Here is a 26,769-nt window from a genome sequence, read left to right as displayed (position 1 = left end):
AATAGCAGCAGTCTCTAGATCTGGACCTAAAATAGCCAGAACAACGTAAACTGCTCAGTTTTTGGCCTGTAACTTTGCCAGCAGCTCTTTCTCTATAGTCTCTGGACAAAAGGGCTTCTCAAGAGTGCAAACCAGGGTGCCTACAGTGGGCTTCTGCTCTCATTCACATCCTGAGAAGCCCACAGAGCCTGCCCAGAAATTTAGATGTCAGAAGTTGTATGCTATCAGTTGTCTTACCCTGTCCAGCTACTCCAAGACTACAGGTGTTAATTTCTGTACATTCCAATAAAGGACTTAGTTTTCATGATATAAAATATGTACTGTTTTATGTACCTATCTGCTTTTATGTTTTCCATAGGTTTTCCTGAAGGTAAAAGGCTTTTCTTTCTAACTAGTCCCCAGTAAAAACAAAAGCAACCAAATACTCATTTTCCATATGCTCTAAATTATCTCTAACCTATTCCCATCTGTTGTTATTACAATAGATAAACACTATCTCAATGATAGAAAAAAAATAAAACTTGAAGGATGTGGATCCGATTTACTTTGTCCTACGTGACTGCAAGCAGATCAGACATGCACTCCTGTGCACACAATCTCAAAAAAATTATTGCAAAGGGAAAGTGAAAGGGGAAGGACTGAAACAATAAAGATTATATGGCACTGGGGAAGTTGGCAGAACAATGTCTAGATTAATGACTTAAGGCTTTCTATTTACCTAATTTTTAGTGTAAAGGTTGAAGACTCCTTTAAAAAATAGGAACTATCCTTTTTTATATGTAGTAAGTGGGTATCACTGAAATATGTGTTACAAGCTTAACTCTTACTTAGGTTTTTGAGAACACTTACAAGTTAATTTTGCCTACCAAGCAGTTTCCTTAGAGGATTTTTTTTTAAGGAATAGCGTATTTAGAATACAGAGTCATCTTTAAGTAGTAAAAAATATATATGCTGGGTATCATCTCAAGAAAATCATACACCTAGGAGAAAGTATTCCTGGAAGCTTCTTCTAGGCTTAAGAAAAAGGTGACTAGAATGTTTGGTTTGGATTTGCCAAGCCTAAATCACACTTGACCAACCTGGTTATCTTCAATGATGAATTGCCTAGATCTCTGTGGATGATGGAAGAGAGGTAGTTATAATCCACCTTGCCTTTAACAAGACCATTGACATGATATTCCACAGTATCCAGGTATCAAAAGTGGGATACTGTGCACAGGGCAGAACGACCAGATGGTGAAAAACTGGCTGGGCTGTGAGGCTCTGTGGGAAGTGGTTAATGGCTCTTACTCAGCCTGCAGGCTGCTCACAAGTGAATTTCAGGAGGATGTATCAGGGACCTGCCCTGTTTAATATGTTCAGCAATCACTAGGAGAAGGAGGAAAACACACCCTCATCAAGTTTTCAAACCTTGCCAAAAGTGAGAGGGTGGCCAGTACAATGGAGGGCAGGGCTGCTCTTGAGAGCAGGAACCTGACACTCAACAAGGCCACATGCAGGGTCCTGTTCCTGAAAAGGACTAATCCCAGTGATGGTACAGGCTGGGCATTGATGGGCTGGAGAGCAAGGCTGGGGGCCCTGGCAGTGGTGGGGCTGTATGAACACTAACATGACCAACAAATCAAGACAAGTGGCCATTCAATTCACTCAGCGCCTCTTATGCCACACTGACAATACTGTGTCCAGGTTTGGTGTTCCTCTGTAAGAGAGACATCAATAAACTGGGGCAAGGTAAATGGGAAGGCACTGGGATGGTTAGGGCTGGAGCAATGGACCTGCAAGGAAAGGCTGAAGAGTATGGGCTTGTTCAGCCTGGAGAAGAGAGGCTGCAGGAGAACCTAACAGTACCCCCCAGTACATACCAGGAGGTCCCTGAGAAGGGAAAGCTCGCTCTTCATTGAAATTTATGTCAGGAAAACACAGAACAGTGGTTATAAATGGGGACAAAGATGGGTCTGACTGGGTCTGTAGGGGAAATTTTCTCTGAGAGGATAATGCCCAGAGAGGCTGTGTGGATTCCATTCTCAGAGGGTCTCAAACCCCCATGGGTAACAAGCCCTAGGACACTGGAATTAGTCTGAATTCCATCTTGACATTTTTTTGAGTAGTGCATTGCCCTACGTGATCTTCCAAGCTGAATTATACTATGACTTATCCTTAAAAATAGGAAATACAACACTCCCAAGTGCCTAGCTGAAAGCATATATTACTCTTTCAATGGGTCATCCACATCTTTCATCCTTCGTTTCTTTAAAGGGAGCTACAGCTTTTGAGTAAGGATACAAGATGGGACAGTTGTTGGAAGAAAAAAGTGCTGAACACAGGCTACAAACGAGAGCACTGAGATACAGCCCATTCTCGGTTAAATCTATACTTTGTGCTCTTTCCTGTGAGAATGGTAATAAAGCATAACCAAGATAAAAACCACAAGGCCTTCACCTTCTCCTTGGGATAGAGCCCATGTGGACCTTTGTGAATGACCAGCAGGAACATTCACTATCCTCACATTTCTCCTTTTCAACTGGCAGTGCAAATGGACAGACCCCTGCCTCCAAGGCAGGAAATTAAACCCAAAGCCTAGCAGCAGGAAAAGCAAAGGGAAAGTTATTCTTCAGGCAGAACGAATATTAGTATTTCCAGAATCAGAGAACGAAACAGGTTAGAATGAACCGCAGTGGTTTATCTGGTCCATCCTCCCTGCTCAAGGAGGGTTATCCTAGAGCAAATCCAATTACGAAAAGTACTCAGATATAGTGGAAAAAGGCCGCTTCACTTCTTGAATTTGAAAAAGAAAAAAAAAATCCAAGACTGCTCATTAACTGCTGTTAAACAGTATTGTTTCCTCTCTGGAAAGCATAATACAAACCTAACTACATTAAAAGTTACCTAAAGAAAGCATAATACAGAGCTAGCGAAATTAATAGTTTCCAGCTATTTCTCCTTTCTCAGGATGATCTTGTGTTAGGTGGAAAGAAGGGCACAATTCAATATTCCTCAAGTATTACTGGCAATGGGAAATACTATTGTTTAGAAAACAAGCATTATATGTGATTTGCTTAGGTTTTCGTTGGTTTTTTTTTGTTTTTTTTTAGAAAATTGAGCTCATTCTCTGCAGAAGACTACTAAAGGTTAGAAATAAACTTTATGTATGTGCCATCTCAAGACAAAAATGTTTGCTTTCCCTGAGTATTAAACAACTGAAAAAAACTACACTGAAAATCAATTTGGAAACTGCAACTACTTAAGAATATGAGCTCCAGAATTCAGCATGACTAAGAAAGGAGAAATTGAACAAAGAGTATTAACTCCCAAGTTTCTTCTGCAAGTGTTTACAAACCACGTGAAGTGAAATCTTTCAAACTCAGCTGTAAGACACAGTCTGGACATTGGAAGTCTGCATTTGCCCCTAAATACTGTTCTGTAAGAGGCTTATGTTTATACCCTCCTTGATTAGGAAAATGCATTTTGGTATTTCTGAATTCAACCTGTTTCAAGAGATGAGGGTTCACAGAAATACATTAGCAAACTAAATAGTGATCTTTCAGTTCTGCACCTCATGTTTTTTGCACATTCTTAGCAGCAAATGCCTTGAGAAACCTCTGCAAATTAAACATAAGAACAAAAATTTGTGAATATATACACATTTACCTTCTTCAACTGTCTGTACAATGGCTCCTGAAGAACTCCAATTTGTTGTAAACCCAAAGCTGCGACTGTGGCCAGGTCTCTGGTTTATACTGATTCTCATTTCACTGTACTGTTCCTGTAAAATAAAACATGACACTACAGTATCTGGTATCACAGGAATCTAAATGAGGGAAAGTTTATCCTCTAAATAAGGGAGGCTGCTCACAATGTGCACTTTAATCATCTATTATTAGCATCACAGACAAAGGAAACAGTACTGAAGTCAGTTAACTAACTCATTTGCTTTTTATTCCAACAGGTGTTTCAGTTGGCATTTATATTTTCTCTACATGTATCTTTCACTCTGCATTTCTGTTATTTTAGATGTTTTGCAACACAGTGCTAAAAAATTTCAAGAACCTGGAGGAAATTAAACACCTAAATCATTCTTCATGGATTGTCTTGTGAATTTTTGACATGCACTGCCTCCTCAGTGAGCATCAGAGATGTGAAAAAGCTAGATAACTGTAATCAATCTTTTTTTTTGTTGTTGGTTTTTTTTGTTTTTGCATATCCTATGATAAGAACCATCAGTTTAGGCTCATGTTGCAACTAGGTTTACTTGGGTGCACAATCATCTTCTTGATTTTGTGTGAAACACTACCAGCTTGCTATAGATTTTGTAATACAGCGCTTAGATAATAGAAATAATCCCAAAATCAGCTAAATCCAGATCTTTATTGGACTTTCAAGATGCTTTCAGAATTTGAATCAAAATCTAACATTGCCATTTTAAACAACAAGAATATCTGAATGGGAAAACATTTTCTAACACTTGCTTTCAATCCCATGCTATATTTGGAGCATGTGTTGCATACATTAACATTCTAAGGTGAGCTCATTAAAAACCTAAATGCACGCTACACACTTCATCAGCATGACAGTGACATTGATATAAAAGGAAAAAAAAAATTTGTCAGACAATGTTAAGATGAATATATTCCAGCAAAATGTGCATGGAAGGGACCCTGCACATTTTCACACACGCATTGAATGTACGCCTACATTTTAGTTCCCTAGCGACCCAGCCTTCCTGAAGAGTCGGATTCATTTTCCCTAACTTAAAATATTTAAGAGTCTAGAAACCTATGCCAATTCCTCCCAGCTCTTCTGTTGTAAGATGCAACAAGCAGCTCCAGCAAGCACTGCACAAGCAGGTGCAGCCAGCCAGAGTCTCAGGGTGCAGCCAGAGGTGGTTTCAGCAGCACCTGAATACTGGATAGGGCAGAAAACAACAGAGCACGGCATCATCCCAAGGTATCACCTCATGTTACAGGAATGTTCCTGGGAGAACACTCCCCATTACAGCCCAGGGTAGAAATTAAGTCTTTTCTTCACAACACAGCTACTGGCTTGCAAATGCTCCCATACACAACCTAAATCCTTAGGTGAGTATATTAAAAGTGAATCTACTTAACAGGTTAGCACAGTGGGCTGGAGAACATACAAACCTTTTGAGTTTGAGTGTGTTCCTGGAAATTACTACTGGTCTTAATTTTTTTTCCTCACCATCCCAACAAGACTCTTCAGATGTCTCTCTTGTCAGAGGAGTAATGTGACTTTGCACACTGAACTTTAACACTTTTATAGGTCATCTCTAACGCAGTGCTCCACAGACCTGGTGCTATGGCCCTGACGACTAGTGAGCTATATCAATCTCTCTGTCAATGATTTACAAACACATCAAATGGAACTTGCATTCCTTTACTTGGAGGTTGGTAAATTACATAATACAACTGAGATTTTTTTTTTTAACTTTTAAAAATATCTTTTAAATGCCCCCCCCCCATTACTCACTTGTAGGAGGAAAGATTTATTATCTGTTAACTAATGACAGGAGAAAAACAAATGGACCTAGTACATGCTATTCTCATTTGCCTTGCTTAAACAGATACTAAGAACTTGTATCAAATCTGACAGTTTTCACTGATTAAAACAGAAATTCCTCTGCCTGTTTTTGCTACAACACAGGAAAAAAAAGATTATTATCTCATTGTCTTTTTCCTTATGCAGCAATCACAGTTTCAAATAATTATGATAAATTCATTAAAATGGCCAAATGGCATTAAGGGTATTAAACTGCAATGTATTTCTTTTCCACAAGTGATTAGGAAGAAGAATGTTTGGAAGCAAATGAACTTTAAAAAAGTTGTTATGGGAAGTTATTTCATAAATCAGCATCCAAGGTCTTATGACCTTCACCCAAGCAACTGGCACAATTAAGTTTTACAGCAGGATCAGGAATGCAAATCTGTCAAGGGTTATGAACTGAATCATCAGATAGTACAGCAAGGTATTTAGTCATTTAAAATTAAAGCTATTGGTGAAACATGCAATCAGTTGGAGGAAACAGCACTTAAGATACATATTTCAAAAAGAACACTGAAGGACCCAGCCCCTTTTCCAACAAGCACATGCACAAAGAGATGGTGATTTACTTCAAAATTAATGAACATTAATTAGATTCAAGTAAATAGCTAACAAAAAAAAAATCCAAGTCACAACAGATGGAAAAAAGGATAGTGTGATACTGATGTTTATGGCCAGCCTTTGAAAAGCTGATCTTTATTTTCCACCACCAGTTCAAAAGTGCAAATGAATGCTACAGCAGCTCAGATAATTCATCTAACTGTCACACCTGATTATATGAACAGTGTGCTAATTTGGAGAATAGTAAAAACTTTGCAATGTTAAATATATGTAAAATAACTATTCTGAATTAGAATGATAAATAAAATTAAGCACATGACAAAATGGATAGGGGAAAATTCAGCGAAATAATATTTTTTTCTTCCCCAAATACTCTCTTTCCCCTAAATTAAATCAAAGGAAATAGCAAGTGTCTGAGATGTCTTCTTACTACCAGAAAAATGCTTGCATTAGATGTACTTTTAGTTATTTTCTTTTTTATTCTGCTGTGGCATTCAGTTAAACCAAGTAATCACATTATTTCCACACTTACCATGGATTTTGAATCCTTAGGCTCCGTCAGAGTTGCAGTTTCTGCAGAAGATGCAAGTGAAAGAGAATCAGGAGGAATGCCATATTCTGGCTTAGGAATACTACTTCCAGCATCTTGGTCTTGGGGCTTTAAAGGTAATGCCAAACTGGGAGGAGGTGTTGACTGAACACCTTTTTCCTCCTCTTCCTCCTCACCTCTGCTTCTGAATGCACCAGTGGAGAGAGGGTGTGCAGACTCTGGTTGTGAAAAGCTGGTGAACAAAGTTTGAGTTCGTTTAGCTTTTTCTACTTCTCCATTGTATTTCTGAGCATCATCCATCTAGGAGAAAAATTACAGTTTGGTAAAGAAGTGCTTTAAAACAGAAATCCTTGAATCTTTCAGTGATTTTTATATTTAACAAAACCACCTCCGTCTTTGAAACAAATTCTGGCTCCTGTGCCCATTGTTAACTACCTACTTAGAATTTTTTTTTTCCTCTTGAAATGCTTTTTTTTTTCTTGAAATAGTCCTGACTTAAGATAAACTTGTTAAAGTAATCTACTTAGAATTATTTATATTCTTGCCACTTTTTAAATTGAAACAAATAAGGATATAAGAGAAAACTATGAAAATCATCATAGTAATGGGGCAGGGAATTAATTTCATTGTTCCAGTGCTTTAGAGTGCAGACAAAATTTAGCCTAGCATAAAATTTCAACAAAGTCAGCAGAGCAGAGGAAACATCTATCACCTGAAAAATTTATCTTTAACACTTAATTATGTTAACCTGGCTCCAGATAATTACCTCCAATGCCATTTTTTTGATAAAGCACACAAAAGGAGACTTACTACAAGTAATAAAAAGAATATTTTACCAAACATAGCTACCAGCTTTAATTCTAGGAGTGTGCTTAAGCACAGAAACACAAGTAAACATCTAAAGGCATGACAGAACTTCCTGCTCTATTAACACAGCCTTCATCACACAGGAGGCACTTTATAAACAAAACCAAAACATTAAAGCTACTGTTCCCCTAGCTATTGAAGACCCCAAATTTACTAACTTCAGGAATGAAGCAGAATTTTACCGTGAACGACCGTGGAAGTGACGAGATTCCTCTTGAGTGGACACCAAAAGGTCTTGGTGTAACCACAGATGTTAACCTGGAGGTATCGGTTTTCTGGTAAGTTCTCGGGAGAGAAGCTGAAACCTGAGCTGACCCAGTTTGAGCGTTCACTGAGTAACGAGTGGACAAAAGCACCGGGCTCTGCTCCCGCTCCAGGCTCTCTGGAGGAGCAGGAGCTTCTCGAGCAGCTGAGCTCTCGGGCAGGCTCTCCTTGGGAGGCTGGGTGGTGTACACACTTTTACTGTCCCTAGTGCTGTGGGAAGCATCTTCCTCCAAACGGTGATCTTTGGCTGCTGACCAATCTTCTGCTGCTGTGGAAGGTGCTTTGTCTTCACTGAACACATCATCATCATTCAGTGAGGACGCCCAGTTGTGCTCCTGTTTCTGCTGCTCATAGGACTCCTGATCTCTGTCTTCCCTAAGGGAACAGAGCCTGTTAAAATACCAAAGTGACCCGACAAACAGGCAGGCCTAAAGTCTTTCAACTAGTAAACGTTTAAGGCTGAGCATAAGCCAAATAATGCCTCTCCAGTAAATAAAAAATATTAGCATAATTTAAATACATTAATATTTTCATAGATTTTTTTAATCTATCTTCTTCCACCTCCTCCCCAGTTCAGGACTCTCATAGCACTCAGACATAATACTATCAGGCTGCCACCATGACAGAAATCTTTGCCAATAAAATGATCTAGCTGCACATCTGTAAATGATACAGATATACATCCTCAGAAATTCAGATTTATTTAGGAAAGAATAGGAATAAGATAGTCCCATAACACACACTGCCTGAACTGTGTAACTGTGCTCAATGTTTCTGAAATGCTATGCTGAATTTTAGATACCTAAATAAGACAGTGCTCTAAAATTCAGCTAATTATTATTTTTTTGCTACTCATTCCTTTGTCATAAATGAACAACCACTACAAGGATATCCTTTAAAATACAAGTTGTAGGATTCTTATTGATACTGAATATTCAATACAATTACCATCCATACTTTTATTCAGGCAACTAATTTTTGTCCTCACAAATAAGTAAAAAATTAAAGAAATCCAAAATATTAGACTTTTTTATGAATACATGTCATGTATATATTATCTTCAGCTGAGTCATATGTGCATTTGAAATAAATAAATAAATAGATAAATAGATAAATAAATAAGACTGTCACCACTAGAGATGGTACTGTGCAGTTTACACTTTTTGCTCTTCAGAAAGTAAATATCAAGAGGAAAAATTAGGGATGAAGGGGAAATCAAGTAAAAGTTTAGCTCTGTGACATAAGTTAAAATTCTGGCTGCAGTTCTCAACAATGGCTAAAAAAATAGCAAATGCAGTGGAAGAAGGAAGATAAATAGTTAACTTTATCCATGAGTAAAAAAAGACAGCTATCCAGTTCAGTGCTATTGTTTTAACTAATTTAAAGAGAATGCAAATATTGATTTCTCAATATTTTATTTATGGATAGCAAAGTAAAATATCATTCATAGAGAAAACTGCTTAACATTCTGTGCAAACAGCACATTAGAAAACCATATCCAGCCCTTCAATTGCATAGATGTCTACATTTTATTTTGTAACTAAAATTGTCAAGATCTCTGCAGAATCAATTGCAACTTGTTGGTAATAGTGGCTCAAAAATTTAAGGGAATAAAAATGCTCAGATTTATGTTCTTACACATAATATTCCCAGTAGGACTATTACCTCTCCTGCTGCATATCCTTCAGTGACTTGGTACTCCTTCCAGACACTTCAGAGGCTCTCCTTTCAATTTCTTCCCTCTCTTCCTTTTTCTTTTGCAATTCTGAAGTGTAACTCTTTCTACGACTCTTCCATTTTGCTAGATCCTGTTTAGCATAACACAAATATAAGCCATCAGATTTTCTCAAGGCCTCATAGACTTACAGAGGCATCCCATTACATGCTATTTATTGGCCTGATTTTATTTGCATGTCTGCATCACAGCCACATTTTCATGTACCTTTCCCCTAAATTATAAAGGGGTTGTCATGTTCTATTTAGGGTTACAGGCTCACTGCCTCCTTAAGTTAACAATTGCAATTACTGGACTATGTGCTATTTAGCCCATTTTTTCTCATCTTAACATTTTCAATTTTATTCTAAAATACATCACCAATCACACATAATTGAAAACTAATGCAAATGCAATCTGAATTTCTTTGTTGAGGGCTTTAGAGTTTAGGATATCATTATTTTTCCAAATCACTACTATGTTAGACTGATTCACTAGCTTGAGAATAAATATGCCAAAATTCTAAACTGAAAACAGATATTTCTGTACTTTCTTCATTTCTGTAAAACCGCAATGTGAACTGGCAATATTGTCCATGAAATACCAGAGCTGAGTAAAGGGGAAGTACTGAGTATTAAAACTGAGATGCATTAAACAAACAACTGTGAACTTCTTGCTTGGTGTTTGTTCTTAATTTTGGCTTCTTGTTGATACTCATTGTCAAGCAGAGATTTTAATAAATTGAAAAGTCTTTAGAAATGCTTATGATGCTGTGCAAAACTACCATGCAGTTTACAAGCTGGATTTAAGACAGCATTATTAGTGGATAGGAGCCTCAAAAATTTGCACAAGGAAGTATTGTTTATTCCCCTTTCTCCCAGAGGATCAAATACTCAGACATTCCAATCATTTCTCCAAAAAAGTATTCAAAAATTGCAGATAACACAAGAAACTACGCCCTAACTTCTCTTTACATCCACAGAAATCAAGCCTGAAGGCTTTATTACAATACATACAAGTTCTATCCTGAAGCATTAATCAGAAACTTAGGAGGATATTTAAAATAATTTCAGTTCTGCATTAAACAGGCATCCCCAAAAACTCCAGTAGCTGTATGAGATGAATTGTTTTAGAAGACAGCCCCATGAATTGCTGCACACATGCCAAAGTTTTTTTACTAGGGACACTGAAGGCAGGTGACATCCAGCCCTTCAAGCAGGATGCACAAGGAGAGGTGAGGAGGAGTCCTTACTTCTTGCCACTTTAGATCTTGCTCTTGTAACTGTTCTTTTATCTTCTGCAGCTCTTCATAACGGATTTTGCGCAGTGTCTGCAGCTCCTCTGCACTGACATCATTCAAAGATTTACTCCTAGAAAGGGAAAAGAGAACTCAGCTTTATAACATCCTAGCCCTCATTTACATGGGTGAAACCTTCAGACAGAGAAAAAGACTTATATTAGTACAACTGAATGCTCATGAGTGTTATTTTGAATGGAGCAGGAAGCACATGGGCAGCCTATGGGATGTGCTGTAGGGCCAACACACAAGTCATTAGTTGGGTATTTGAGAAAATAAAATCAGGTTAAGGGAGTAAGCAGCTCTGTACATCTCCATGCTGATCATTCACACTGAGCTCCTCCTAGAACACTGCTACTTCTGTTTTAACTTGCTATTTTCTTTATTGATCTTGTTTCTTTCTTTGACCCAAAAGGCATCCCCTCTCCCCAAACCCAAACTCCCACCTTGGACTTCTCTCCTGTAACACCCTCTGTATCACTTCCTGTCCTTTCCTTCCTTCCAAATCAGTTATTGATGCCCATTTCCAGAAGATTAAGAGTGAGACACGGCCCAAGGCTCAGTTCATGGACATCACAGGCCCCACTAGCTTATGCTGATCCACCCCAACCTCTGAGATGCTTTCCATTAAAGTTGGGATGGCTAACACAGCCATCTTCCTGCTAACTTCTTCAACATGGCTACAGTTTCCCCCAGGAACTCCTACTTGCTAGTTCCCTTTAACCTAATTTCCTCAAAGCTCACCTTTCATGCTCTCCCCTACCACATGCTATTTTTTCCTGTATTCTTTCACACTGCAGTGATAAACATAACAGGACATTCAGTTTAGATACAGGACAAGGCTCCTGATGAGATTTGACCACAAGCCTATGCAACAGTAAGCAAAATGCAGGTGTTTCATCATAAGGTTCAACGGCGTAATGCAAAGGGAAAGCTAGGTCTCTAGGACCTGGGTTTTTTTTTGTTTCTTAATATTCAAAAATACCTTTGTTTTCATTTATCCAAAGTATGAGTTATATAGAGGGATGCATTTAAGTTCCAGTAGGACTTAAAAATGTGGCACTTCTCTTATATGATGGAAAACAAGATTAAAACCAAAACAGATTCAGCACAGAGCCTTGCTCTAATCTGTTGCATTCCAAGAGATCTCTGAACTAACAAACCAGACTCTCACTTCCTCCCATGTGGCTGAACTCACTTTCATTGGTAACATGAGACTGGCCTCTAGAAATAAAGGCTTGGGCATTAACTCCTCATATCTGTTCTCTTATCTATTTTCTGAATGAGAAGAGTGCCAAATTCAGCAAGAATCACCTGGTTGCTATTGCAGAAACTCCTGTACAGTTCTTCTCCTCATTTTTTATGCTTAAGTTATATCACACATAGAACTGTTTTAGGGTAATACTATATAAGACTGTATCAAATTTGTTTCAAATGAGTTCAAGAAAACTAACATAGCTACATTTACTGTATCTGCCTGCAACAAAACAGGAAAATCTCAACTTAAAGAAAATATAACCTAAGAAAAGCTACATTCATACCATGGAACTGGGTCTTAGTTTTAATTTCAGTCTAAACTGAAAAACCTAACTAGTGATTTGAGTCTTCTGAGTCTCCCTCTCCTAACACCTAATTTTGAAACATTTTGCACTTCTGGAAGTGTTCAGTAATTTACCAAATTTGCCTCACAGTAAAAATAGGGAAGCAAATATAGAAATAAATAAATTTTAATTTTAAAAAATGAGTAGAACACCATGCATTCCAAAATACTTAACATGCCATCACAAAATAAGTGGGAAAATTATTTCTCTTTGAGTCACAGTTTCTCTTGAGTTACAGATTATAAACAACATCTAAGTTCCCATTACACAAATCTATAAGTGTACCACGGAGCATTCAATAACCTGGAAGATATAAAATAACCCCAGACCATTCACCAATCCCATGATAAATACTACTGCTGTTAATTATTTTCCAATTCTAGCTGTACAGCCTTCAAAATAAAATGTGTTAATATTCCTCTACATTTTTTGAATATTTTAAAGCCTAAATGAAATAGAGAACAACAATTTTTTCACTTCAGCAGGAATAAAACATTAGAGCTGATTTTCAAAGTGACTGATAACCATAAGTTTAATACATGAGACAGCAGAGAGAACTTTTGCCATATACATAGCTTTTATCTCACATTCATTACATAAATTGCAAAGAACAGAACAATAAAGCGTCATGCACAAGTTTTCAGCATGAGTTTTTAGCTACTGTTCATGCATAAAGATGAGAGGAGGCCAAAAAAATAGCATTCCAATCTTTCAAGTTTTTTATAAAACTTACCCTTGCTCATCAGAAAGCTTTTGAAACAGTCTGAGAAATCAGAAACCAAAAAAAAGAGATTCAGTGTCTAGATATTGATAACAACATTAACACCATTAGTAGACCAGTACTCTCACTAAGTGATGGGGAAACTGAAAGCTTGGGAACCAGCCAGCATGGAAAAGCACATCAGGAATTGGACACCAGTCAAAAAACACACCAGGACTTGCATGATGGGCAAAGTTGGGCAGAACTGTCAGAATAAGGCTGCCTGCAAGTTTCCAACACTTCTCATTTAGCAATGCTGCACAAATAGAGCCTTGTGTTATTTCTGCACCACTTACTCATTCCAGTGCTGCTGAACAGCATGATGCTCAAAAGAGACTTATTTCAAGAAAATAAAATTAATGCCAGCTTGAGTCCCAACAAAAGTGAGGCTTACAGAGGTTGTTCTCTTGTTACTTCAATCATTTCTGATACTAACTGAAAGTAATACTTGATGTGTATCAGAATAAAAGACCCTAATAGAAATTTAGCATATTAATCCCTGAATGCACTTAATCCAGGGCAATTCAAGAGGATTTTTAGTGTTCTTGAATACGAGTATTTTATAGTATACCTATTTAATTCTACTGAATTAATTTTTAAAACATGCAATATTTCCAAGCACTTTAGAAATATTTCTCAGTGAAGCTTGAAAATTGTTAACAGCATTAAGCTTAAAAATTAAATGCAGCAATATCAAAATATCAACTGGAACACAGAAGTGTCTTAGTCACAAAATAATGATGCACAGCTGGGAGATCTGCAACTTGCAATGCCGTATTTTCAGAGCTAAGTAAACATTTAGAACCCCAGTAAATACAAATTCAAAGGAGAGATAGGAAGTACTTAAGAAACAGTATTCAGTCAGACAAGAAAAATTTTGAGGCTAACAGGAAAGAATTGGGGGAAAGAATGAATCAAGACTATATGAAAGTAGGAGAATAGTATTGGCAGAATAAGATATGCCATGGTGGACTTAATATTACACAGACACACAGTTTGCATGCACCATGACTTTGGGCAGGCAAAACACTTTTTTTTTTTTTTTTTCACTTCATCTAATCATCTCAGAACTGTGGTAGGACAGTTTACAAGCATTTTTAAACTTAGGTGCAAGCAAGAATATCAGAATGCCCATTTCCAGAATTTGTCTTTAAAGCATTCATGTGTTTCAGAAATGTTTTTATGTATTATCTTGCAGAATAGAAGACAATATTTCTAGCCTCCATAGTCTTTTGAATAATCACTATTCCTGTTCAACCATGGAAAGAAACTTCTGCATAAGTTTCTTATTGAGCCTGAGGGAATGATAGCGTATTTTCTCCAAAATGGCAGCCTAGAACTAGAAAACTTTATAATCTTTTGTTGAAAATATGGTATTGCAGTCATGAGCTTCTATTCAAAGCAAATGAAAAGCTTGTTTGAGGACGATACGAACAAATAGACTGGCACTCTACGAATGGTTCAGCACAGGATGATGCTTTTCTGAATGGGAAGGGTTCAAGTGCACTCATTCTGTGCAGGACACAACCTGACCTCTCCACCATCTGCCGTTTCTTGTGTCTAACTTTGCTGGCCTCCCTGATTGCTTCCCACTTCTTCCAGTCTTCTTCACTGCATGGACCTGGGATAAAATTTACTGGCTGGACGTTGCTTCCCACTTTCCAAGATTCAATCTTGCGGGTCAGCATATCGTCCTTCTTATGGTGTAAAGATGGCGACAGCACTCTGCCATTGCTCTTCCTTTCCTCTGGTATCGCATTTTTTTCAAGTAAACATAGAAATTTGGACCGTATCTCTTCTGGAAGACTCCACGGATCAGGAAACAGTGCTGGGTGATACTTGTCAGGAGCACCTGATAAAGGCACCTCTTTTTTTTGAGAGAGGACTTTACGAAAAATCATGTCATCCTTTTCCAAATCTGGAAGCACAGTTTGGCCCTCTCTGGGTTGCAGAATTATCTCACCCTCTAGAGGAGGCTCCTGCTCAGAGAATTTCTTTAAATACCGGGGGTCTTGAAGAACAACTTGATTCACATGGAAAGCCCCAGTTTTCCGAACAAACAAATCATCATTTTCCAAATCTGGATATAGATATCCATTCTCCTCATCTCCTTGCTTGCCTCCTGGTATAAAGGAAACATTCTTTCTACATTTTATGAGCCTAGGGCCAGAAGTGGGATCAATTCTGGTCTCCATTTCAGAAGACACGTAGTCAGTGTATTTTTGCAGGGCCTGAAGTAACGAAAACTGACTGAAGCATATAAAACAAAAGGAGGGAAGTAAAAATATCATTAACTGGCAAGAGACAAGCAGATCACAACGTACTGCAATATACATTTGGTTTAGACTTGCAGCATCCCAAGCAGAATGACGACACCACTTGGCATTCACCACCACTGACTGTAGCGCAGCACACGCCAACCAACGCAAAGGAATCCCGGCATCCTAACCTGCTCAGAAACATCACACTTACATGCTCACACACCAAGCCAGTAACCCTATGCAGCATGTTACACTTTCACATTTACATGTTTCAGAAGGCCAGCAACTTATGGCTACATTAAAAGAGAAAAAAACCCCAAACCCAACAAACCAGCAAAATAGTAATAACCAAAAAAGCATGGCATCACGGGACACGGTTTAATTTCATTTAGCTGTTGCATATCCAGCCATCTCTTTTTGATGCACCAAGAGAATAGCTCATGCAGCAGTATCAACCTGGGCTGATCAGGAGACTCCAAGATTTTTCCTTCTGCAATCTGTGACAATGACCTTCCCACATATTCAGCAGTTGGCTTATAATTCTGATCCCTTCTGCAGCTACTGTTCCAGTCAAAACTTGGTCTTGGTTGATTAGCAACAATAGTATAGCTTTGTTTGTAAGCAAATTCCTCATCTTCAGAATCTGATCTCTTTCTACTGTGCAGCAGCAGAAAGAATGAGCAGAGGAGAAAGAAAAAAAAAAACCATGAAATGTATACTCACTGAGTAAAATGCACAGTGGCAACAGTGCAACAGGTGCAACAGTATAACAAAAATACTTCAATTATTTTTAAAAAAAGGAAAAAAAAGAAAAAATAAAACATATCCTGTTGCTACACTGGCAGTCAAAATTTAAAAGTTCTGAGTCATAGAACTACGCTTTATTTAAGTGTTGCACACAGGAGAGAAACAGGCATGCATGAAAACGCACCTGAACCCTTGAATCTCTTTATACCAGGGTTTGAAAGAGGATTTCTTGATTTTTTTCCATAGCAATTCCTCCTCTGGAGTCCAAAACTTAGGAAGAAATTTGTCAAAAGCAACAACTGTATTTGGCGCTGAAGAACTTAGCTTGCGAATATAGAGATCATCTTTTTCAATGTTTGGGATGCCTACTTCTTCCTCGTCCTCATCACAATACCCAGATAATTGTGAAGGACTGTTAACTCTTGGTTTGTTTTCGCCTTTAGTATCCAATTGCCTCTGCCTCCTCTGGTTACTGTTCAAAATATCCAATCAGTTAAGATATTTTAGGAGCAACTTGACATAAGCAATGCAAAAAGACATGCTTTTTGGCTCAGGAGCTCAGCCTTGTGAATGAAGCATATTACTTCTCAATTTCAGCACTGCAGCACCAGAAACAATAAAATAGATTAAATAAAAAAAATTTTAAAAGAAGTTAAATGGTTATATCAGCATCCTGTCTCCACTGAGAAAACCACAAAATTTGACAGAAAAAGCATATCAAATTATCAGCTGTGTTAAAATGCCGATTAGAAGACTAACTTTATGGAGTTATTTAAGGGCTGCGATTTAGGTAATGCAATAGTTACTGGATCTTGGATTAGTATCTCTGACCTCAGTGGTTCAAGCATTGCAGCTAGTGGACCAGCTGGACAACTTTCTCGCGAGCAAGATTTAGGAGAGTCATTGTGCAACATGAAATGATGTCCAGGTGCAGCAGAGCTTACAGGGCTCTTTTTGACTAGAAATCTACGATTTGCTAAGTCATCCAAAACAACGTCGGGCAGCCTTCTTTCATCTTCTGAATCAGAGCCACTGTCATACTCATAGATGATCTGGAGGGAAGCTGGATTTGTGAGCCCACACTCTGCTCTGCTATTTTTGCAGGAAGCTACAGGATTCGTTTCACGTCCACTGAGGTTGACCGAGACAGGAATAGAATGGAGACAGTGAAGGCACGAAGGCAATGGTGAAACTCAAGAACTGCCCACTAATCTCATCTGTATGTATCAAGAAGCCAGACAGCTGAAATTCATCACTATATTTTGGAAGCTTTAACAAGCAGTCAAAACCGTAGGTCTATCTCTCACGAACTTGCATTTAAGAGTATTTAAATACATCTGGAGTCTGGCCAGCTTCAAAACATTACTCAAACATCAAGAAACAATGTAAAAAACCAAAACCAAAAACCAAACCACACAACCACACCAAAATGTCTCCCTTGATAAAACATGGAAAATCAAATACTTTACTTTTTATTGCAGCAAGAGCAGCTTTTCTTAAGCTAATAAAGAAGTAACTTATTTTAAAACTTCTACATCAAAGCCCACTTTACTGAGACCATACATCAGTACCTTGAAAACGCTCCATCTGACTCGGTGAAAACAGGACTTGCCCAGCTCCTCCTGTTGTCCTCATTCTTCTCTGTCCTCTTCTTCCTTAAAGGTGCTGGCACATATGCTGTCTGCTTGTTTTTGTTGGGTAAGAAACGGTTGAAGTCAGTGGTAGGTTTTGGTTCAATCACCGAAATCCTGCGGTAAGACCTGTCATCTTTATGGGAGTCATGCATTTTGGAAGGCAGTTCCGAGTCTATGTCACTGTCGCAACCTTGGAATAAAGTGGAAATAAAAAGGAAAGACACAAACATCATTCTCTAGACATGTGCTTGTAGCTAAAACTTGGATCAAAGTCTTCTAAAATCAATTTATCTCTGTATTTTAGATGTTTCAGCTGAAAATTTGCTGATCTACTGACAGGACAGTAGGAGAAGTATTTTTAGAAGTCTGTGGCAAAGCTGTGATAAGATCCATTAAACTCAATTTGGTTTGCATGATCCTCCTGCATTTGTTCCATTCTTTCATTATCACTGCTCCCTGCAGGAAACAAAGTGCTGGCCTCCAGACTAAAGACAAAAAACAGCACAGAAATTTTTTAATTAAATAGTATCCACAAGATAAATTTACTAACAAAGACAAATAAATAGCAAATAATATAGCATTGTGCTCATTTCACCAGATTAAAATCCAGTAGAAGCCCAGGGTACATTGCGTATGTAATGTAGCTAAATGTTGCCTTGCACAGATCACCAATGCTCCATGGAGCCTCTGCTCAATGATTTTGTTACTCACATGAAACAAAACCCAACACCTTATAATTTGTGTGTCTTCAGGCTACAAGTTGGCATTGAACTTTAAAACCAGCAGAGAAACACAGGCTAGAGTGCTGCTTTAGGGATCCAGTGTCACTATCTTCTTGTTACCTTTATTTTCATGAAAAACTATTAAAAGTAACAAATACTACTCAGTATTTAACCTAGGTGGGAAAAACCTTATTGAATATTCACAAATGAAGTAAAGACATAGCAGTTTGACACAGTCGCCCTAAGAACACGGCAAGCGACTTGTGCAACTGGTGAATTTTAGGTAATTCCATCCAGATCTAATTTCTAGCAATTTCCCTTACAGAACTCTGGGAAAATACCCTGGACATACACACACCCCCTAATGTGTCAGTGAGAGCAAGAGTTTCAGCAACCCCTCCAAGGAAGAACTGTGCAAGCAATGCTTTTTTCCTACCAACTGTCAGAGGTGAATATTTGCTTAAGCAAAATGCCACTGCAGCAGTTACACAACTAGAACTGACTTTAAGTACTGGGCATCCGAGTACCAGGTCCATACATTGTCTTATCCCACACTCATAAGATACATGTCAACAAAATATTTTGGAGAGGAAAACATACCTTCACTGCCACCTTTCAAGGTTATATCTGATGAAAAGCTCGTGCAGGACCTTGAACCAAGAGAGTCCAAGCTATCAAAGGAATCGTCTCTTTTATGAGTAACTGAAGATGGGAAAGGCTCTCCCCGGTCAACGTACCAAATATCGCCGTACCCACTATCTCTGCCACTTCTGCTTGGCTGGCTGGACTCTTCGAGTGCCTACAAGAGTCACTTTTAAAAGGTCTTTTCCAATAATTTAGGGTGCAAATGCTACTTGTGACCATTTTGAATTCACAAGCAAACTTCAGCAAAGACTAATGCAAAACCCTAAAAACACATACACAACAGCACATATAACAGCTTGAAGAGGAGACTTGGCAAAAGGTCTTAAATTTCTTTCATTTCAGTCAAAGAGGACTGAGATAGGGCTCTTCCCAATCTACCACATCAATTAGAGCAGATGTATTCTGAAATTCATATGGTTTGCAGGAGAACTAAGCTAAAAATCATTCCTTTCCTATGGAACTTGATAGCAAGCAGAACAAATTACTGTGTTCTCCAAACTAAGAAAATTAAATCCTCAAGAGACTGTTTACAATTGCTGCTGCATAACAAATTATAAACTTCAGTCTGTTCATTTAGTTTCCTTTTTTGGATTCCTTACCTTACTCAATGCTTGCCCTAATAACTTCTCAAATGCTTTAAGATTGAGGTATGGACCATTATAATCAGGGTCACTTTGAGCTTTCCTCCCAAGCCAGTACAATGTAATCAAAACCTAAAAACAAACAGAAAAAAAAATCCCTGAATACAAACTTAATTACTTTCCTCTCATGCCATGTGCCAGTGTAAAAGAATCTCAGCATGCTGTTAGAAATGTTTTTACAATGCACTGCAAAATCTTGCACACAGTATTAGCCATGATTGCCACCAAAACAAATTAAAGAGTGTCATGATGCATCTCATATACCTCAAGCAAGCAGATACAAGTACTGTTTTCTATTATTACAATGATTTGGGAAAGTAAGCTGCACATAGAGATCATTGTAAAGTGGCACTAATTTGCATCAGACAAATCAACAGTTGAAAAGAAAGGTAAATAGGATAGTACCATAAACAGAAGCATTTAAAAATAATTAATCACAATTAATGTGCAACTCTCTTACATTTTTCACTCTTCTGTTGGTCTCCTCTGGTCTGAAGCAGGGCAGAGAATGAGAAAAAGAGAAGAAAACAAAATGGTTTAAAATTGCTGGCTTAAAATTCAATTATTATTCAAGGCATAAAAAGTTTCAAGACCAATTATCAGTCAATATAAAATATGCAACTATGACTGCTCCAATAAGAAGCATTCCACTTTAAATACAGTCATAACTCTGTACTATTTCAATTGTTATATGTAAAATGAGAAGCTAGCCAATCTATTACAGTTTCTGTTCTGAGAGGTACACAGGAAGGTTCTAGGCATTTTTAATTAGCTCTCCTTTAGTTACCAACAAAATAGAAGTAGAAAACAAGCTGTTGACTTGGGGAAATATAGCCTCTATTAGCCAGGGAGATCACAGATTCATAGAATGGTTTGGGTTGGAAGGGCCCTTAAAGATCACCCACTTCCAATCCCTCTGACATGGGCAGGGATACCTTCCACTAGACCATACTGCTGAAAGCCCCATCCAACCTGGATTTGGAACCCTTAGAGGGATGGGGCATCCACCACTCGGTCTGGACAATCCACGCCAGTGCCTCCCCACCCTCAGAGTAGAGAATTTCTTCCCATTAGTCAATATAAACTCACCCTGTGTGTTCAGTCATTCCCCCTTGGTCCTACCACTACATATCCCTGTAAAAAGTCCCTCTCAAGGTTTCCTTAGGCTCACTTTAGCTGCTGGAAGGCTGCTACAAGGTCTCCCTTGAGCCTTCTCTTTTCCAGCCCGAACGCCCTCAGATTGTCAATTTCATATGAAAGGAATTGTAACTTTTCCCCCAATTGTATTGTTTTCTAAAGTATTTGCCTTAGACAATGGAAAGCACTTTAGCCAAGAGTAAACTTTTCAGACCAAAAAATGAGAAACTGAAAACTGGGACATCTGGAGAGAGATGATGTAGGGCTGAAAAGATGGGTTTGGGTTCTTTTATACAAATACATGCTTTTCAAAAAATATTAAATACATATGCAATCACTAAGATTAGGGAACATTTATATATATATTCCCAGTCTGTACCACACCTTGGAAGTGTACCAATGGACACTCCTGTTCTCCTGTCACTCATTTTAAGAGCAAAAAGAAGAAACTTCTCAAACGGAAGGCTCCAAAAGCCTCTTAGTCCCCAGGTGTAAATACTCAGGGCTGGACGGCAGACAGTGGTTGAACAACATTGCTGCATGCAGTGGCAGCAGTTATGGAAGAGCAAATGGCTTAAATACACCCAAACAACTCTTCACCTACCCCAGATGTTGGTTTGGAGCTGGTTCAGCTACAAACTTCACACACAGCACAGCAAAGGGGTTCAAACAGAAAAGCAGAGTCTTCACATACAGTAGCAGAAAAACCTGTTCAGAACTCCTTAACATGCCTGACCAACAATGTGTCAAGGTACTTATCCCATTTCTGTCTGTCTAGAAACACACTAGCCAAAGGTTACAGGAAAAAAAGGAGAATAAACCATTACGGAAACTGTTAGGAGTTAGTGTAATGAGGACAGGGCTTGGTCACTCTTCACGGAAATGGAATAGTCAATGAGACGTGACAACCACAGGGACACAGACCGTCCCTTCCCTCCTCCTCCTTCTTCTTATTTTGAGAGCACCCGCTCCCACTCAGTGGCTCTAATTGCCTTGCCCATCCCCAGATCATAAAGAAATCAGGCTATCAGGAACACAAAGTCCTGAGCTGGGTCTGACCTCCACAGTCCTTGCCTGAAGCTTCCTTAGTATCTCATGCCCGAGATGCTTGTGGCTTTGTAGCCAGTGACCTCTTTCACACCGATAAGGAAGAACCCTCCTCCTTTAATGTGAAATATTTACACTTTTTTGTTTGTTCTTTAAATCCTTTAAATCCCTCCCAAAATCCATTGCTATTCATTGTTCACTCAAGAGTATTTTTGAAGAAAACAAAATCGCCAGTATCCATGATGCAGGGCACACCATAGCTGTGACCTAAAGTGCTCCTAGAGACAGGTTGATTTCCCAAGCAGAGAACAGAAAACTTTTCTTACATCAACATTACACTTCTCATACCCAGTGGAGAGCATTTTAAAGGTTAGCATTCTTTACCCTCAGTGCCTTTTGTTACCAGAATTTCTGCTTTTGTTTGCAATTACAAAAGCAGAGACCCTTGCTAAGGATGCCCCAAAGTTTGCTCCCAAACTTGAGCAGCCCAGTGAGGAGTGGAAAACTCTGCCCTTAGCTGGCAGGAGCATGTATCCAAAAGGCTGCCAGCCTTCAAGTAGGCCAAAGCTACAAGACTGAACATAATGATATCCACTTCTGCTTTCCTTGAGTTCTCTGGGATAATTTCAGTCAACCATTTTGCAACAGGAGCAATATTTATTTGTCTTTATATTTCAATAAAATTTTCTTACTGAAATAACTATAAATACACTAGGCCTGTGTATTTGGACTAAAACCAAAACAAAACTTAGGTCATTCAGGTAAACAAGACAGCCTGAGACCAAAAATGCAGGCAGGGAGATATTTCACGGACTTGAAAGAGAGACCCTGCTTCATTCATGTTTACTCTGCTAACAATAGAAGCAAGCAAACAAGTTGTTTACTTTTCATTCATAGTGTTTCTTCATTTGCATTACTATTTTCCTTCTCTGAACTGCAGCTATTGGTTTCGAAACCTTTTCAACAACTTGTCACAGTAGACAGCCTGAGCAGAAGAGGAGAGGAAAAAAATCCAAGAAAAACCCTGTTGATCTAGAACACTGTTCTTCATTTCTACATGTGTGTATTAATTATTTGATGGTGCTTAACCAAGGAAAAGGATGATTCTGAGTGATGAATGTACTGTCCTATAATCTGTGTTAAATGATAGGTATATAATTTTTTTTTGTCAAAAAAATCCTGATTAAAGAAGCAAGGCTGTTACCTAACTGGAAAGTCTTAAAATTAATTTCTGACCTACAAATTTCACAGTTACATCTTCTCTGAGACACGCAACTTGCAGAAGACGTAGTTTGGATCTGCTTGCTAACATTCTCTGTGTGAAATAAGAGCCTTTAAAGCCTTTATATGTACAATCTGTCCGAGCTCATCTGTGTTTAATTGCACATGCAATTGCCTATTTCCCTTCCAGGATACTCAATTTAAAATATATATTGTGTAAGTACTTATTGGTTAGAAGTGTGCTACAAACTGAAGAGCTTTTAGGATGAATTAATTTTCCCTGTAAGTATCAAAACCGAAAAAATAAGGCTTTTAACGCAATTGCAGTAAATGAAAACACAAAATGGAATCATTTCAGTACACGGAAATTCTTCATGAGGTGTTATAAAAATAACATAACTACTGTGCAATCTATGCAAATAATTCATCTAGGGTCTTGTGTATAACTCTGAACAATTATGGTTCATAGGAGGGGACAAGATGGAGTCACCAGCCTCCAGCATAGCAAATTCTTTGCTGCTGTTAGAGTAGGCATGACCCTACAACTCTTCTGACAAACTGTTACCTAACAGCAAGCTCCTGCTCTCACCTCCAACTCCCCTTTGCAATCCTGGCTCTAAATACACAGGGCTTCAACACCCAGTTTCTCACACTATATTTGAATAAACTATTTAGAAGATGGAGTACAAGAACTTCAGCAATGTAGTTTTTAAGCTTTTCAAACACTCTGGGACACTTATAGCCTTATTTTAAACATAAGCCTATAGCACTGAAGTGCACACACAACTGATTGCAGAGACATTTCTCATACAACAGCTAACTTAGGAACTGATGGGGTAGCTCACTTGCTAAAGTATCTTTGTCAATGCAAATAAATGTCAATACTACATTTGGTTACTGTGAAAGTCTGCTTTTTCCTGTTTTCATTCAAAGATGTCATGGAGCCCAGTGGATGCTAATCATATTCTTTATGAATATTGGTGTAATCCAATTTCTGGTTCGAATAGGTGAACACCTTTGTACTCAAAGTTTTATGTGGGCTGCAGCTTTGCCCACGAGGGCACAGCCAAGGCTGCATCTTAAAACGAATCTGCTGAAATAATTCAGTTCCTCCTCACATGACAATGCAACACTATTTACTAAATCACTTTGTGTATTTTTAAACATTAAGTTCTCTGTCTTCCCACAGGTTTTTTTTTATCTCCTTTTGTTAACAATACAACTTTGCTAAAGACGCCTGAACTAAGCAAAGAAAGCTGCTAAGTATAGCAGTTAAGATCTTACTGGAAAAATTTATTGTAAATACTTTGTCTGCTCTTGCCACAATCTCAGCATTTAAGCATTCATTCTGAAGCTCAAAAAAACTCCAACACCAATCTGTCTATCTTAACCTCAATATCAAATTCCAGCTAACAAAGAGGTCTCAAAATTGTAAAAGTAGAATCCTGATTCACAAAGCATGAACCTTAAATGTTGGCAGCAGTATTAATAAAAGTTTACAGACAACTTCAAGATTAGCCAGTCTGGAAAAGATCTCTAAAGTCTAAAGGCCACGAGACAACAACACGTGGGGGATATTATAACAGTAATTGTGAAGCACAATCGCATAAATCTGACTTGAACACTGATGAAAAAAGATGTGGAATAACCACCTGTGGAGAAATAATGCCTTCTGTATAAATCATCTCATCTACGTCAATCCTTGGGCAAACAGAAGAAAGACAAATGGGACAGGAATAGCTCTCACTTGTTGGTGTGTGATATGCTTAGAGACAAAACACCTCTGTTACATTTGAACACAACACATATTGACAAACATCACTTCCAGACTGACATGTTTCTCCAACAAAGACCACTCTACAAGAATAAAGCAAAGTGACATGGCAGATCAGAACAAGGCTGAGCCACAGCTCAAGGAATTTATTCTCAGCTCCACTGTTTGCTCAAGGTTAAACAGCAGAATTAGTCACCAAGGCCCTAGCCTGACAATGCAAAGGCTTTGGCAGCAGCTCCAGCTTAAGGATTTCCTGGTCCCCCTCTCTCTTCCAGCCACTCCTGTTTGCTGCCCCCGTGGTTATGCCAACACAACCTTGAATCACATTGCTGTTCCATGCTGCCAGAGGGCTACACCTGTTTCTGTGGGTTCTTCCTAATATACATTTTCAACCCCCAAATTAGCTTGCTGATCTGTTTCATATCATGCTCATACAAGCAATTGCACCAGCACCAGGGCAGGGGAGCAGGCTGGAGGCTTGGTGGAGGAGGACTCTGCTCCAGACACCAATACCGTGAGAACGCCCATGCGATGACCCTGAGACAGAGGTGCTCTGTGCTTCCAATTTTTAAGCAGTGAGGAAAGCCTGCTGAGATTATTTTAATGCATTTTGGGGCATTTAAAATAATTTTTTTAAATTGTAGACAATCATACACCTTAGAGGAGCTAGCAGGCCACAGTACTTTTAAGAAATCGTGAACTAGAGTTTAACCAATTATAAAATACATCCACTGACATCTACAGACACCATTCCAGTGCCTCAATACAAAAGAGCAGTGCATTTTAAGAAGCTAGATTTTTTTTTTACTTATTTCAATTTTTTTTAAACAATAAACTCAATAGTTTGGATTTTATTTTTCTGACACAGGATATGGTTCTGTTTGCCTAAGTCCTTATATGTATTAAATTCTAGCAACTAGCAACTCATTATGTCAAATCTACTTTAACACTTCACTTTATTATTTTCCAGGAAGAACAATGTGGAGCTCAGGACCACATCCAAGATACCAGAAGTCTGAGCAAAATTCTGGAAGATAATTTTAAAGCATCCTGTTCAGAGAAGGGTCTGTTTCTCATATAGAAACACATTTAAATATAGTTTTCAATTGAAGATTTAAAATATTAAAAAAACCAAAACCAACAAAGAAACAACTTTGAAAGGAGATCTGTTCTCCCCAAAATGAGGGTTAGCTGCCAAGAATACATGTGGTCCTGTCCAAAGTGATAAGACAAATCTGAACCCATTTACGGGGAGAAAGAAGGAACAGAGACACTCCCACTGATAGAAAGTAATGTGGCAGTGACAAATGCACCCTGCCCAGTGCCAAACCCATCCCTTGGTGATGAATACTTCAGAAACAGCTGCCAATCTGGTTTTCTGTCCTTTCCTCTGAACTACAGATCTCACAAACACAAGGCTTGAACACATTGCTGTTTAAAAAGAAGCACTGGTGTTCTCCCTTTGAGCTTCCATCCATCAGGGCAGCAATCACACCTCCAAGATGCCCTCTGAAGGGCTTGGAAGAGCCATACCCTGGCCTGGGAGCTGGAGCAGACCAGCTGGCTGCAGAAAAGCCCACTCCCCACTCCTTGCTGAGCTCCTGGCTCTCCAGCCCTACACTGACCAGCTGCACTTACGGTTCTGAGGAGGATGTCAGGGGATTTGAAGGACTCCCGCACCCCCGCCGGGTGCTGCTGCGCAGGAGATGAACGCTGCCTGTCCAACTAGCAGCGGGCTCGTGCTAAATTTCAACCTCTTTGGCCACCTAC

The 26,769-nt window shown here is 38.6% G+C and overlaps 1 protein-coding gene across 28 annotated transcripts in view; it reads right to left on the bottom strand.

Annotated features, from left to right (window-relative positions):
- The window catches only part of LMO7 (LIM domain 7), a 131,806-nt gene that overhangs the window by 24,670 nt on the left and 80,367 nt on the right, over window positions 1-26,769 (bottom strand). For 13 of the 28 annotated variants that reach the window (XM_074535535.1, XM_074535539.1, XM_074535541.1 and 10 more), the window contains 14 exons: window positions 20,281-20,311; window positions 19,779-19,892; window positions 19,135-19,333; window positions 17,750-18,002; window positions 17,010-17,309; window positions 16,363-16,650; window positions 15,888-16,088; window positions 14,704-15,420; window positions 13,144-13,173; window positions 10,765-10,882; window positions 9,464-9,606; window positions 7,717-8,173; window positions 6,650-6,967; window positions 3,649-3,763 (listed from right to left, as the gene is read on the bottom strand). In XM_074535535.1, coding sequence (XP_074391636.1) covers window positions 3,649-3,763; window positions 6,650-6,967; window positions 7,717-8,173; window positions 9,464-9,606; window positions 10,765-10,882; window positions 13,144-13,173; window positions 14,704-15,420; window positions 15,888-16,088; window positions 16,363-16,650; window positions 17,010-17,309; window positions 17,750-18,002; window positions 19,135-19,333; window positions 19,779-19,892; window positions 20,281-20,311 — 3,284 coding nt within the window. Of the gene's footprint in view, window positions 1-3,648; window positions 3,764-6,649; window positions 6,968-7,716; window positions 8,174-9,463; window positions 9,607-10,764; window positions 10,883-13,143; window positions 13,174-14,703; window positions 15,421-15,887; window positions 16,089-16,362; window positions 16,651-17,009; window positions 17,310-17,749; window positions 18,003-19,134; window positions 19,334-19,778; window positions 19,893-20,280; window positions 20,312-26,637; window positions 26,739-26,769 lie in introns of those variants that run through there. The other 15 variants (XM_074535548.1, XM_074535560.1, XM_074535554.1 and 12 more) reach the window with 11 other exon arrangements.

The sequence above is a fragment of the Zonotrichia albicollis genome, chromosome 2 (assembly GCF_047830755.1).
Source record: "Zonotrichia albicollis isolate bZonAlb1 chromosome 2, bZonAlb1.hap1, whole genome shotgun sequence".
Lineage (NCBI taxonomy): Eukaryota > Metazoa > Chordata > Aves > Passeriformes > Passerellidae > Zonotrichia > Zonotrichia albicollis.
This window is presented reverse-complemented; position numbering and strand designations above follow the sequence as displayed.